We start from the raw sequence: 15,873 nt of genomic DNA on the forward strand, positions 1-15,873 counted from the left end.
AGCTTGTCCTTATTGGGCTTAGGTATGGGTATGACGGTGGCGTCACACCAAAGTCTGGGTAATGTGCCCTCTGCCCAATTGCAGTTGTGCGTGTCAAGCAGAAAGTGTTAACTTGGCGATCGAGTGAAAGCCAGTGTAGAATCGCTACTACAGGGCACAGAAGCAGGAGGATCCTGCTCCATAGGGGTCCACAGAAGCATCAGTTTGCTTATGGGGTCTGTCTGTGGAGTCCAAAGCTGAAAAATGGTTGGTGTGCGCACCAGCGATACAGAGGCTGGCCAGGCTAAGGTGGTATGTGGTGACACTGTCGAAGAAGATCTTTGAGTTGGTGAAGGAGAAGACCGTTTGTCTTCAGTGGACTTCTTCGAGCCTTTACAGTTAGAGGAAGACGTGGGTGTTGTTTGGCTGGAGGGACGGAGGAAGCCTACAATGGAGTACTCCTCCTGTCCTCTCCGGCCTACCAGTTGTGGCGTTGCCCCTTGTGGCGAGAGTTCGACGGGTTGTTGCACAGGTGGACAGAGGAATGGCAATGCTACCTTGACACTGGGCGATTTCACAGCCTCAGAGCTGAATTTGAGGTCACATGTCTGCGTGGCCATGTCCTTCATGGAGCGAAGGATAACATGAACAGAACTATAGGTGCCAGACGAGGGAACACAGGGTTTCCAACTAGTCAGTAACTTGTGAGTGACTGGGTAAGGCACTTGACAATCCTGAGAGACTGAGGCACGGCTGCTATTGCAGTTGATACAGCAGGGAGGAAGAGGCGGACAATCACCCTCATGTTCATCCCTTCCACAGGTTACACATTTGGCTGGGTGTCGACAAGACATTCTAGTCTGGTTGAAAGGATGACACTGGTAGCAGCGCATCAGGTTCAGAATGTTTGGCTGGTCTGTGATAATTTCATAGCATGCTCTGATCTTGGATGGCAGCACCACTCTATCAAAGGTGAGGAAAAGAGTGCAAGTGGGCACTGAGGAGTAATCTACCTTTTTCATTACACGATGGACGGCAATGACACCCTGATCAGAGAGGTAAGATTGGATTTCGGCCTCAGTTAGACTGTCTAGCAGCCTGGTGTAGATTACACCATGAGAAAAATTCAAAGTTCTATGGACCTCAACACGAATACGGTAGCTACAGAGAAGCGAAGCAGCAAGTTGTTGTGCTTGAGAATCAGAAGTAGTCTCCAAAAGCAAAGTGCCATCCCGTAAAGGAGAGCATGATTTCACAGAGCCAGCAACTCCATCAACACCTTTCTGAATAATAAATGGATTTACTGTGGCGAAGGACTTACCGCCTTCAATATGAGAGACCACGAGGAACTGTGGTGCAGCAGGACGGGTCTTTGAATGATTAGCCTCACTATGTTTACATTTCGTAGACGCTGATTGTGAAATTTCTCTGATTTTTTCTGACTTGTTTGAAATTCCCTGATACTCCCTGATTTCCAGAACTTCTGGCAACCCTGAGTGGTCATAATTTTTTTTTTTTTTTTTTTTTTGGCTTAACAGTGTAAAGTCAAGCCACACAAGAATAACAGAGATACATAAACATAGAAGCAGAAATTCTTGTGACTAACTTATCAGTATATGATGTTACATTCCCTTCTCCTCCCTTCATTTTACTTGGTGGGAGCGTAAGAAATATATTAAATGGTGCAATTTACACGGTGTCCATAATTAAAGTTCCAGTTTAAAAACACTGCAAAAAGAGAACCACTGCTTATAATGACATCAAATTTGAATTGCATATTATTGACACAGGAGGGAATGTCACCGAAGAAAAAATTTAACAAAAATTTGACCAACAAATGGTGTTGTAAACATCAGAATATGCACACCAAAAAACATTCGGCACACTACTGTTCCTCGGTTTGTGTCCAGGATGCCCAACATAAATGTCTCCATGAAGGACAGTGCACAGCTGGCAAAAAGTCAATGTGCACCAGTAGCCCTGTAGAAGTTACAAATACGAAAAAAGCCAATAGTCCTATGTCTGCTAAAAGTCTGGAGAAAATGATTACATAATTAAAAAAGATGTGTTCTTCTGAAGTGCAGCGAGGCAGAGGGAGAAAATCAATTGATCCAATGGCTGTCAAAGATGAGGCCACAGCACTGCAGGATTGGTTGATCAGTGGAGATGTGCAAAAACGCAGTACACAGGGAATTGCCTGAATAATGGACATGTCCAGGAGCTTGGTGCATGAAATACTAGAAAACAACAGCTTGCGTTGCTTCATCCTGTTATTCATACAAAATCACCCTTGTTCACAAGTTGCTTCCTGCTGAGCTGCCAGCAAGACAAATGTTCACTCTGGAATTTCTTGCTCACATGGAAGTGGACAATGAAGGTTATGGAACATACTGTGGACAGATGCAGCCCATCTCCATCACCAACGACGTGTCAAGATGCAGAATTGCAGATTACGGACAACAGAAAACCTGTACGCACATCAACCAATACAACTTCATTCTGCAAAGGTGACTGTGTGGTGTAGGTTGACAGCATCATTTGCCACAGGACCATATTTTTTTGAGGAGGTGAGTCCTACGGAGCCTGTTACCCTTACTGTCACTAGTAAACACTGTAAGATTCTTTTGCACACCAACATCAGTACAACACTTCAACAATGTGGGTGAGTGGGTGGATCATTTTTATGCAAGATGGTGCTCCTCCACACATTCGACAGCCAATGAAGCAGCAGCTGCATAGGCATTTCGGAAATGCTAGAATTATCATCCATCATTTCCCTATAGCCTGCCCATCCTGATCACCTGATTTTAAGCCATGAACTTTTGGCTGTGGGGTTACCTGAAAGATGCTGGGTTTAGTGCTCCAATTATGAATGCAGCTGAATTTAAGGCACACACTGTGCAACACATTCTAAACTCGATACTCTAGACACTCCAATCTGCTGTGGATCATGCTGTTTCTGGATTTCAGCTTATGGCAGAAAACAGACTCCATTTACATTAAGATGTTTACAGCATCATCTATTGGTAAAATTTTCATTATTCCCCACCCTCCGTTTCAATAATAAGCTCTTTAAATTTGATGTCATTCTGAGCAGTGGTTCTCTTTCTATAGCATTTTGAAACAAACTTTAATTTCAGACACCTTGTGTATAATATATGAGTTTATGGCTGGGCTGGATAGGATTCGTTTAAATAATTCATACTTTTATTTAAACAATGGACTCGACGAAATTTTTTTAGCCAATATAAGCAGCAGCAGCAGATCATTCACAGTTATTGATAGTGCAATTTGTTAGTCATACACTGTACTTCAAGTGTACATGACTTTTGCATCTATAAGTTAGGATAAAACAGAAGATGTGTGTCTGTTTGTTCAGAAAATATGACGATTCCAATTAAGTTTCACATATGTGGTATGAGAATGTATTGCATAAATTACAGAAATTGATCTGATTATTCAAAACTAATAACAACTCACCATAGTCTCAAGACTACCTTACAGCAATATTAAGTCTGCTGAATTACATCCCATGGGGATATAAGGACATCACAACAGCTACATCCTGTTTCTGCATCACTTATGCTACTCTGTACACAATCACTGAGCACTATTCACAAAATTTTCTCAGGTGCATAACTATCTTCATAGTTTGCATGTGAACCATTTTGATAACAGTTTGAGTTATCATATGTTCTGATGGACTGATGCCTTCAAGTTGGTGTACTCTCCCATATCCTTTTATCCTCCAGTGTGCTACAGTTTGAAGACTGTTACGTTCTAGGTCTGCAGTACAGGACACTGCTTGGCTCACAATTACTGTCCAGTAACTGTGGAATTCTGATATTTATCTTAGTGTTCTATATTTGCATTTTTATCACCAAAACCAAGTTTTGTTCTACACTGTTTTAAGCTGTGCATTGTGGGATGCCAGGCTAATCGAGGTAATAACCTGAATCACAATTAATTGGTTTTCTGCTATTTTAATTTCAACGGCCTCTTTTATAATCAAGTTCCACAAGAAATGGCCAAAATGTTGGAAAAACTTATCTACCACCACTCACAGGTTTGATACAACAAGGTTAGTCAACAGTCACAGAACACTGACTAGTGACTACACATCCTGTAGATTTCAAACACAAGAATATGCTGACGCAGGTTTCTTCTGTCCGAAGACTGGTTTGATGCAGTTCTCCACGCTAATCTTAACACCCACGCCTCGTAATATCTGTGTAACTACTGGGTCTGCTCCTATTCCTTACATACAGGGTGTTTCAAAAATGACCGGTATATTTGAAACGGCAATAAAAACTAAACGAGCAGCGATAGAAATACACCGTTTGTTGCAATATGCTTGGGACAACAGTACATTTTCAGGCGGACAAACTTTCGAAATTACTGTAGTTACAATTTTCAACAACAGATGGCGCTGCAAGTGATGTGAAAGATATAGAAGACAACGCAGTCTGTGGGTGCGCCACTCTGTACGTCGTCTTTCTGCTGTAAACGTGTGCTGTTCACAACGTGAAAGTGTGCTGTAGACAACATGGTTTATTCCTTAGAACAGAGGATTTTTCTGGTGTTGGAATTCCACCACCTAGAACACAGTGTTGTTGCAACAAGACGAAGTTTTCAAAGGAGGTTTAATGTAACCAAAGGAACAAAAAACGATACAATAAAGGATCTGTTTGAAAAATTTCAACGGACTAGGAATGTGACGGATGAACGTGCTGGAAAGGTAGGGCGACCACGTACGGCAACCACAGAGGGCAATGCGCAGCTAGTGCAGCAGGTGATCCAACAGCGGCCTCGGGTTTCCGTTCGCCGTGTTGCAGCTGCGGTCCAAATGACGCCAACGTCCACGTATCGTCTCATGCGCCAGAGTTTACACCTCTATCCATACAAAATTCAAACGCGGCAACCCCTCAGCGCCGCTACCATTGCTGCACGGGAGACATTCGCTAACGATATAGTGCACAGGATTGATGACGGCGATATGCATGTGGGCAGCATTTGGTTTACTGACGAAGCTTATTTTTACCTGGACAGCTTCGTCAATAAACAGAACTGGCGCATATGGGGAACTGAAAAGCCCCATGTTGCAGTCCCATCGTCTCTGCATCCTCAAAAAGTACTGGTCTGGGCCGCCATTTCTTCCAAAGAAATCATTGGCCCATTTTTCAGATCCGAAACGATTACTGCATCACGCTATCTGGACATTCTTCGTGAATTTGTGGCGGTACAAACTGCCTTAGACGACACTGCGACCACCTCGTGGTTTATGCAAGATGGTGCCCGGCCACATCGCACGGCCGACGTCTTTAATTTCCTGAATGAATATTTCGATGATCGTGTGATTGCTTTGGGCTATCCGAAACATACAGGAGGCGGCGTGGATTGGCCTCCCTATTCGCCAGACATGAACCCCTGTGACTTCTTTCTGTGGGGACACTTGAAAGACCAGGTGTACCGCCAGAATCCAGAAACAATTGAACAGCTGAAGCAGTACATCTCATCTGCATGTGAAGCCATTCCGCCAGACACGTTGTCAAAGGTTTCGGGTAATTTCATTCAGAGACTACGCCATATTATTGCTACGCATGGTGGATATGTGGAAAATATCGTACTATAGAGTTTCCCAGACCGCAGTGCCATCTGTTGTTGAAAATTGTAACTACTGTAATTTCGAAAGTTTGTCTGCCTGAAAATGTACTGTTGTCCCAAGCATATTGCAACAAACGGTGTATTTCTATCGCTGCTCGTTTAGTTTTTATTGCCGTTTCAAATATACCAGTCATTTTTGAAACACCCTGTATGTGTCACCATGGCATTGATCTGTATGAGCCTGGAAGCAGTGTAACAGCACATCAAGTGTGCAAATAATTGCCAAAAGTACCATCTGATTCTACCACAGTTATATGCAGTCTGGCAGTACCCTCCACAACAAAGGGTCCACATCAGTTCCCAGCCTTCTATGGGCCAACCAGCAGCTGATGCTGGTCTGGGCAGCCAGCTTCTCCAGACCAGCTCACAATTCTAACTCCACTGTGACAAACTTTGGGAAAAACGACGAATCGTCCCACAGGGACCGCAGCAGCACCAAATTTCTGCCTTGAAGGACAGAGGTTTGCAACCAGGTCAGTACTGTTGCAATCTTTCCACACCAGGGTGAGCTGCTGACCAGTAACCATGGCAGCCTATAGAAATTAGCAGACACACAGCACTGGCACTGCTCACATGGGGCTGCATAGTGCTAACTCTGGCACCCACTGCTGAGTGAGGTAAAAGCAGGACATACCAACAGCCACCATATCAACATGACTCTCTAATTTCATTGGCATCGCCCATAGACCATGTCCCTGCAGAGGTGGTATTCTGGAGCACCACAGCTCCCTGACATTGTAATCCAGCAAAAATAAAATCTGATTTATCTTGATTTATCTTGCAGTAGAGTTTTCCTAGCCACCCCCACCTCAGCGATACAGATAGCCGTACCGTACGTGTAACCACAACGGAGGGGTATCTGTTGAGAGGCCAGACAAACGTGTGGTTCCTGAAGAGGGGCAGCAGCCTTTTCAGTAGTTGCAGGGGCAACAGTCTGGATGGATGACTGATCTGCCCTTGTAACACTAACCAAAACGGCCTTGCTGTGCTGGTACAGCAAACGGCTGAAAGCAAGGGGAAACTACAGCCGTAATTTTCCCGAGGGCATGCAGCTTTACTGTATGGTTAAATGATGATGGCGTGCTCTTGGGTAAAATATTCCGGAGGTAAAATAGTCCCCCATTCGGATCTCCGGGCGGGGACTACTCAGGAGGATGTCGTTATTCAGAAGGATGTAGGTTGCAGTAGGTACTGGGAGATGAAGAAGCTTGCACAGGATAGAGTAGCATGGAGAGCTGCATTAAACCAGTCTCAGGACTGAAGACCACAACAACAACAACAACAACAACAACAACAACCACCCCGATCAGTACTTCCACTTCCACTACCTGCCACTCCACCACCTCTGCACTGTAGCAGCACCATTCACCCCCAGGTTGCTACACGAGGGTTATAATAAATCCCACATGCGCACACACATCTGTGTTATACATTTCTTTCCTTCTTGATCTGATTCGCTAATTTTTATTAACTAACTGTTCTCCTATTTAATCTTCAGCAGTCTCCTGGAGCACCACATTTCTTTCTTCTTATGTTTCCTGGCACTGCATACCTTCATGGGGTTGGCAAGTTAATCTTCATTTGGCAATGTTAGTGGTTGAGAATGGCTGGATGCCCTTCCTGTCACCACCCTTTCCACCTCCGGAATGTAATTTGTGTATCCCAACTCACTGTGTCCAGTGTTATCTCATGTGAAAGTGCAAAAACATTTTCAAAGTGCTTGTGAATCATGTAACTAATGTGCGACATGGATAACAGCTCAGTATTCACCTACTCAGATGTGGGAAACCACCTAAAAACTACATCCAGGCTGGGTGCACACTTGCCCCATTCATTAATCTGCCAGACTCATTCAACTCGGGGCTGGCGCACCTCCACCAATCCCAGAAGTGGAGAGCAACAGCACACAGCTATATGGGTGAGTCTGAAGCACCACATTTCACAATATTCTATTCTCTTATTGCCTTTACTGTTTATCATCCACATTCCACTTGCATAAAAGGCTGCACTCCAGACAAATACCTACAGAAAATACTACACTTGAAGTTATTTTAATCATTAAAAAATTGCTCTTTTTCAGAAAGAGTTTTCCTTGTTTTAGTCAAACTGCATTTTATAACCTCTTTACATCTGTCATTGTCGCTTTTTTTCTGCCTAAATAGCAACACTCATCAATTACTTTTAATGTCTCATATCCTAAGCTAATTCCCTCGGAATTATTTGATACAATTCGATTACATTCCATTAACCTTGTTTTACTTATGTTACGTTCAAATTATAAAATCTTTTGAAGAACTATTCATGCTACTGACCTTCTAAGTGGGTTGTTGACTTTGACATGAGTTACAGTTTCACAAAAAAATAAAAAAAAAATAAAAAAAAAATAAATAAAAAAAAAATAAAAATAAAAAAAATCACGCAGCTTTCATTTCTTTTCCCTGAATTTAAATTCCTTTTCCAAATTTCTATTTTGTTTCTTTTATTTCTTTCTCAATGTGCATCGTGTAATGTAGGGAATAGGCTGTAGTCCTGTCTCACACAGTTCAGTATATTCAACATTGTCAGAACATTTTTTCTAAACTACAAGAGTTACACATTTAAGTTAAGTTTTAATCACCCTATCTTCTAAGGTAAGTTGCAGAGGCAGTATTGCCAAATGAGTTCCATTTCTCCTGAAGCGAAACTTATCTCTCCTTAGGTCAGCATCTACCAGTCTTTCATCTGTTTTGTAAATAATTTATCAGAGTATTTTGCAACCATGACTTATTAAACTGATAATTCAGTAATATTCATATTGTCAAGCACTTGCCTTCTATAGAATTGGAGTTACTAAATTCTTCTTGGCGTCTGAAGATATTTTCCCTGTCTCACATAACTTGCACATCTGGTGAAATAGTTTTGTCTTGGCTGGTTCTCCCAAAGATCTTATCAGTTCTGATGAAATGTCATCTACTCCTGATGCTTTGTTTTGACTCAGGTCTTTAAGTGCTGTATCAAATTTTTAATACAGTATTGCATCCTGTATCTCATCTTCATTCACCTTCTCTCCTTTCTCTACCAAACTGCATTCATATGACTGTACAATACACATTGTACTGTCATATAAGGTTTATCATGTTGTACACATTTAATGGTTAATAATGAGAAACAATGCGTATTCGGTCACTCAACTGCATACTGGCGGGAACTGTACAATTCAGGCCATGCTTCATGGTTTGAAAATGGACACGATTGTCCAAAACTAGTCACCACAAAGAAATGACTATTCACAACTGTGACATACCTTTAATGAAAATACATATTGTAATAAATTTCAGTCATAGTCCACATCTGCTCCTGCAAATGTTTTGCAGCTTAAAACCTGTTTATGGAAACTCTGTTTTACAATCATATAATCTATGTGGAATCTCTGCCAAGCGAGAGACTCTGCTATGCCCATCAATGGCCTCACAGGAGTCACTGTAATAACTGAGGTGTTAACATGGAAAAAACAGTAAAAAAAAAAGTCAGTTGAAAACATGGAACGGGCCCATACTAGTGACATGATGGTGAATTCAGATGTAACAGTGTCTGGTGTCCTCACTGCCCTTCCATGTACACAATGATTCAGTTGTGCTCTTGTGTGAAATCCTGCCAGGCGACTCCCTATTTCATTCCTTCCCCTCAGTACATGTTATCCTACTATTTTACCTTCTCTTCCATTTCCTGTTATTTAATTCCAGTCCTCCACAACAACTAAATTTTCATCTCCCATAACTACCTAAATGAATTTTTTGTCTAGGTTGTTTCTTTATGGAACATCATGATACAGTTTGTCCTTTCAATCATAAAACAAGCACCAAAATATCAGAGACTGAGATGTTATTGTGGAACAGAAAGTCAACTAAAACTGTTCAACAGTGGAAAGGCATTCATACCTGATGAAATATCTATGACATTCTACAAAGATCATATAAAAGAACTTGCTCCCTTCTAGCAGCAGTTTGTATAGATCTCTGGAGCAATGATGCAATCAAGCGGTTTGAAATAAGCAACAGCTATTCCCATTTTCAACAAGTTTTGTTGGACTGATGCAATAATTATGGGCCTAATAGCACTGATTTCAATGGCGTAAGAAGTGGCATTTGTTAATTAAAGTAAATGTAATGAGCTGGCCATAAATAAGAGGAAATATCAATTACTGTTACAGTACACAATTTGTGATAAATCACTGAAAAGAGTAACAGCTGTAAAATACACAGAAATACTGTCCAGATCAATCTCAAGATAAATAACCATACAACAGTAATTCAAAAAATACTTTGGAGACAAAAAATGCCAGAGGGGGGTGGAGGTGGGGAGGGGGGGGGGGAGGAGGGAGGGGGGGGGGGAGAGAGAGAGAGAGAGAGAGAGAGAGAGAGAGAGAGAGAGAGAGCGCACAGGGGGGGGGGGGGGTCAAAGAAGAGATGTTGCATTTTTTCAGGAGCTTGTCAATAAATCTGACAGTGAGGATGATCATAAAACTCAAGTGGCAGGCACTAAAAGAGGTGGTTTACATCAGGATGAAGTCTACTGTGAAAATCCAAGAGCATATTTCATGAGAACAGTTGGGCAACATATTACTACCTCTTACGAACATAAAGCAAAATTATCATGACAGAAAATCAGAGAGAGTACAGCTCATATGAGATACTTATTGACAGTCATCACTCCTATGCACCAGGCATGAATGGAGCAGGAAAGGGGGAAATGGTAGTGATACCAGAAGGCTGTTCTCGGGGCGTAGATTCAGAACACAATGCCCACATGATTCTAATACCACAGTAATAGCTAATCAGTCCTTTTAGTCTGCAAGCATGTCTCTCACCCTTCTAGAGCACCCTCAGCACCAACCAACAAATAAATGACTGGTTGTAATATTTGCTTGGTGCCTTCAGCTGGTAGAAAACAGTGTTGCCACGTGCTGGGATAGCTCAGTCAGTAGAGCACTTGTCCACGAGACACAAAGGTCCTAGATTTGAGTTCTAGTCTAACATACAGTTTTAACCTGCCAGGAAGTTTCAAATCAGTAGACACTCCACTACAGAATAAAAATTTATTGTACTATTATCTTACCACAGGTGTAACAACTGTCTGGTGCCTTGATAATACCCGACAATGAAATGAAATAAAATGATTACCTCACAGCTGTTTTCTGTTTGGAACCAACTATCCTGTAGTCTACACATAATCCAGTACTGCAAATTATGTTGAAGCTGAAATACTGTGTTACAATCACAGTAACACCAACTGCATTGAGTGAACAGGATCTTGCTCCTGATTCATTAACAAAACAAGTTTCACTTATCCTCTCTTCTCTAGTATTTACATATTCTCTCTCTCTCTCTCTCTCTCTCTCTCTCTCTCTCTCTCTCTCTCACACACACACACACACACACACACACACAGAGCTCTTCCTGTTGTTAATACTTGGAGCTATTCCTCCTCAGTTGTTACTTCAATTACATTTATCATCAAAGGGAGAAAAATTCCATCTTTTGTAACATTCAGTTGCTAAGAGAAAATTTTTATCACTCTCATCATAAACACAATCAGTGCACTTTGTTCAAAAATCATTTGTCCTACGACCAGATTTTCTTTGACCACATAAGCCTCTATCTTTGATATTTCTTATATCTTCCTTTATGTTCGTTGGTGCTGTTGCTCAGTCACAATTCACTCTCCTTACCCTACTCTTCTTCTATTATAATTTCTTCTGTTAGCACTGTTAGTCTTGTGATTACACGCATGGTAAATGTGACTTAACAGTCTGTTTAAACGCATACAGTATCATATATAATGTATTGCAATTAAAAAGCCTGTCTGTTTAGTTTTAACAGAGCCTGATCTTAACAGGAAAAATGGCTACATCAAATAAATCATGGCTCATTAACAATAAGAACACTCACATTTTCTGGAATACTGGGCAGCTGAAACTGGTTTGGGCACTTACAGATGAAAATCTGAAACAAAGCATCTTATCACAAAGTAGTAGAAAACAAATCTACAAAATTCACAAATAATTAGCTAAAGATGATCAAAAAAATGAACTTATGAACTCACACTTTCACCATTATTAAAAGGCACCTGCATAACAGTCCCTGGTTCAGGTACATTACCCTCATAAACTGCATTTAAAAATCTGTACAGCTCTTCTGTGTTAGAATTGTGTGTTATTTCTGCTACATGATTTAGTAATCTGTAAAAGAAAATTATTTTCATGTTGTATTTAACTATACTGATTCATTGTTGCAGAAAATTACATATAACTCCTCTGTTTTCACACCCAGAACAGTGAGAGAGTGTAATCTAAAAATACAGTAGTTTATCAGCCTTACTCGCTGATACCTGAACCTGCTCTGCCAACAAATACTCAACACCTAAAAAACGATTACAAAGCACTCATATAGACAGCTGTCTGTGCAATTGCACTGCTTCAAAAAAGATTGAATGGAAAATCATGGTGACGGTCAATCGGGTTACCAAGGGACTCACCAGTGTGGTTATTAGTCCCTTTAGCCTCATAATCAACAAGCCAGCAGTAGTGTGTTGAGAGTAATACAGGACAGAGACGAACCAAGAGCTTCGATGCTACCACAAGCTGTGATCTATGAAGAAAAGTACACATGTTACTGGTAGAAGAGGTAAGATTTGCACATGTGAAGGTAGAGCATTGAGAGAAAGTGTGCAGGTAAGGGTCCCCACAACAAGAACTGTAACTGAAGATATAAATTCTCAAATAACCCCCCTCCCTCCCCCCACCCCCTACAGCAGGAGAATATTAAAAAAAAACTCACACATTAAATATATTATGAGCAATAATGACACAGGACAAGTAACGCCTAGATAGAACACCAGGTTAAGGAGATAACATTTGGAGTTTACTTGAGGGTAGATTTGGAGCCGAGTGAGGAACACTTAGCGCAAAACAAGCAGCAAAAAATGTCACCTCTCCACATCCATGCTTTATGTCAACTTTGACAATGGTTCTTATAAATCATTTGGTAATAACAACTTTCTCATAGGAAGATTAAAATGTGGGTTGCTTTCACTGCATGGTCAGCTAGGATAAATGGTGACGATTGGTTGAGATTTAATTCACACCATCGATCAAGTGAGTCTGGACACGCAACAAGGATGTGGCAGAATGGCAGGGTTGCTGTGCAGGTGCACTGTGAAATGTTCTCTTACCCCAGTATGTAGTCTTGAGTGAGGTAAGCGTGACCAATACAGATGTGCCGTACGATTGTACGTTCTTTTGTACAATATTCCATTTCTTGGTGGAGGTTTGTATCATTTGGAGTTTGCTGAGTCGGACATTGGTCATCCAATCTCCTTTTCACTTTCATATGATATGACATCTGAGATACAACTACAAAGCAGTAGGTCAACAGAGGAGACTTCTTAGCTAATGTATCAGAACAGTCACTGCCTGGGATGTCTATGTGGCTTGATGTCCACAGGAATGACATGGAGGTTACTGTACTGTGAAGCTCATGCAGCAGTTTGTGAATGGCAGACATCAGCAGATGAGTTTGAGGGTGATTGTCAGTCACATTACTGAGGAAGTCACTGCCGACGAAAAGATCTCTCACGTTTTGAGTTTTTATGTGTGTGGGTCTTTTGGGCATTGTTACTAATTTCCTCATGTAAATACTGCATATAGTGTGAAAGGTACATTGTACCTAAACGTTTTCTCAATAAATGGACAGCTGATTTTTCTGGCTGTTGTTGGACCCATTAGTATATGCCGGAATAAATGTTGCATAGTTGTGGAGGACTGAACAGAATCTATGGCAACAAATATTAAGAGTGTGTGTGATCCTTGATGGCACACTGGAGGTCCATTTGTACAACAGGTCGAGAAATATACCACTAAAATAAACTGTCAGTGGGGTAAGCAGGCAAGTTACTGTGGGGGGAAAGTGCACAACACATGTCTTTTGTTCTAACCATGACTGTTCTCTCTGTTTCTAAAGAATTCATAAAGAGACAGATAATGTTCTGTAGGAGAATTGTGTAAAAGGGATGTCCTGGGCTACAATAGATCTTAATCTTGTAATTAATTAAGAGTTGCTGGCAGCCTATCTTCATTGACATACTCACTCCCAGAAGGAAATTATTGAAAGGAATCTTGCAGAAAACTCCAGTCACTAGGTAACTCCACTGTGATGCACAGTGTCTAAGAAGCCTAAAAAAAAAGGAGGCCCTGTTGATGTGTAAGGTACAAATCCGCAGTTTAATCTCATTAAAAATCAATGACATAAAATTTTACCAGAATCTGTTAACCTGCTCCTCGAGAAAAGTTTCTTAGAAGTGAAGAGAGTTTTATTTCTGCGTACAGCAAGGGTGTCCAATTTAAGTTGGATTATGAAGGCCTTGATTCCCTTCCATTTTCCAAGATTCAAAATTTCAGTTCTCAAAAGCAAAGTAGATACAATAACAATCCCATACGTAGCATTGTTGTAGCCATCACAGTATGTAGTAAAGAGCTTTGTGTGCTGTAGAGATCAGCAGTGGGGCAAACAAAAGACTAGCGGCCCCAAGATTTCCGACTACTAGCAACTTCTACTGATTCAGAACAAGAGACTGTGTGCACCAAGGAAAGTTTGCCAGAGAGTACTTCTTAAAAATTTCACAACATTTTTGTTCTGATGATGCCTCGTGCTGCATCAGAATTACCATCTCAATTAAGATCTTGGTTTATGAAGAATGATGCTTTCACTACTGATTGAGAGATCGTTCTATTCAGAGCAAGCAATAAGCAGATCAGTTGCTCTACGAAGTCCCAACTTCAGCAACATATGCATAGTGATGCACATGCAAAGAATAAAGCAGTACCATCATCTATTAAGCAAATTTTATTGTCACAGATGCAAAAGACTCCAAACCCAACAAATGAATTTTTCTATATGTGCTCTGCTACGGCTGCTGTGAACGTTCCATAGTACAAGCTTCAAGTGCTTGAATATGACATTTCCATAAAAGTACAATTGACAACAGAGTCTGCATGAACTGACATTAAGGAAGAACTATTTTGGTTTTAATTACAAGGATGCACCGAAAAGTATGTGGAGCCATATAAGTATCCACCACATCTGGGAAGCCATCGACACATCAACAGCCATACATTAATGTTTCACTGGCAATCTCACTGTGCAATTTCAACATTTTTGTTGCTGTAGGACAGACAACACTTTTATTTCATGAAGATATGTCGCAATTGCAGTACATATATTTTGCTACTTGTTTCGAACCAAGTGGCTCATACTCAAGCGTTACCTCAAGAGGGCAGGCCTGAGAATAAACCAGTTGGTTCGAAACTAGTTAGCAAAATACACATACTGCAACTGTGACAGATCTGTAATAAATTCTTCAGGCAATCTTGTTGGTGGCAAACTCAATGGAGAAGAATGCTCATAGCCTGTACCGATTTCTTGCCCAAGTATTGGAGTGCACAAATCATTCAATAGGAGCTCATGCTGCGAATGACAGCTTAAAGTGCTGTGGCTACAGGGAATCCAAGGAAAAACAAAATCAGCTTTGTGGTCTGAGGTGCCTTGTCACGGTCCACGCGGTTTTCACCATTGGAGGTTCGAGTCCTCCCTCAGGCGTGTGTGTGTGTGTGTGTGTGTGTGTGTGTGTGTGTGTGTGTGTGTGTGTGTGTGTGTCACCCATAGCATAAGTTAGTTTGAGTTAGATTAAGTACTGTGTAAGCTTAGGGACCGATGACCTCAACAGTTTGGTCCCATACGATCTTACCACAAATTTCCAATTTTCCAAAAAAAATTTTGTTGCGTATTCACATGCTGCGGCCTACAAGATGGTGGTGGCAACTACCCTCTGTGTATTTCATCAGCATTGAATCCATTTCCCTTCTGGTCCAGGAACTGCAATACACCACCGAAGAAGTGTGCAGCAGCCACCCAGAAGTAAACAAAATAATTTCATATGCCAAGAAGGTGTTTCTTAAAAGCCCTGCATTGTATGTTACTTTATAGAAAACTGCTACCAAATCTAGTATTTCCATCTAAGCCGGTTTTAATGCAATGGGGTAAATGGGTTTAAGTTGTCAGTTTTTATAAAGAACATTTACTAGCCATGAAATCTATGACTGATTCATTTCCAAGAGAATCTTCAGTTTCAGTAGAAGAGGCATGAAATGCTTCCACTGAACCTAACAGTAACTTCAGCTTCCTTGCCAGTAGCATT

The 15,873-nt window shown here is 41.1% G+C and overlaps 1 protein-coding gene across 2 annotated transcripts in view; it reads right to left on the reverse strand.

The window, feature by feature from the left end:
• Window positions 1–15,873, reverse strand: part of LOC126480811 (DENN domain-containing protein 1A-like) — a 283,452-nt gene that overhangs the window by 194,642 nt on the left and 72,937 nt on the right. For both annotated transcript variants that reach the window (XM_050104137.1, XM_050104136.1), the window contains exons 4-5: window positions 11,725–11,860; window positions 11,571–11,624 (exon numbers count right to left, since the gene is read on the reverse strand). In XM_050104137.1, the coding sequence (XP_049960094.1) occupies window positions 11,571–11,624; window positions 11,725–11,860 (190 nt within the window). The remainder of the gene's footprint in view (window positions 1–11,570; window positions 11,625–11,724; window positions 11,861–15,873) is intronic.

This window comes from Schistocerca serialis, chromosome 5 (assembly GCF_023864345.2).
Source record: "Schistocerca serialis cubense isolate TAMUIC-IGC-003099 chromosome 5, iqSchSeri2.2, whole genome shotgun sequence".
NCBI classification, from domain to species: Eukaryota; Metazoa; Arthropoda; class Insecta; order Orthoptera; family Acrididae; genus Schistocerca; species Schistocerca serialis.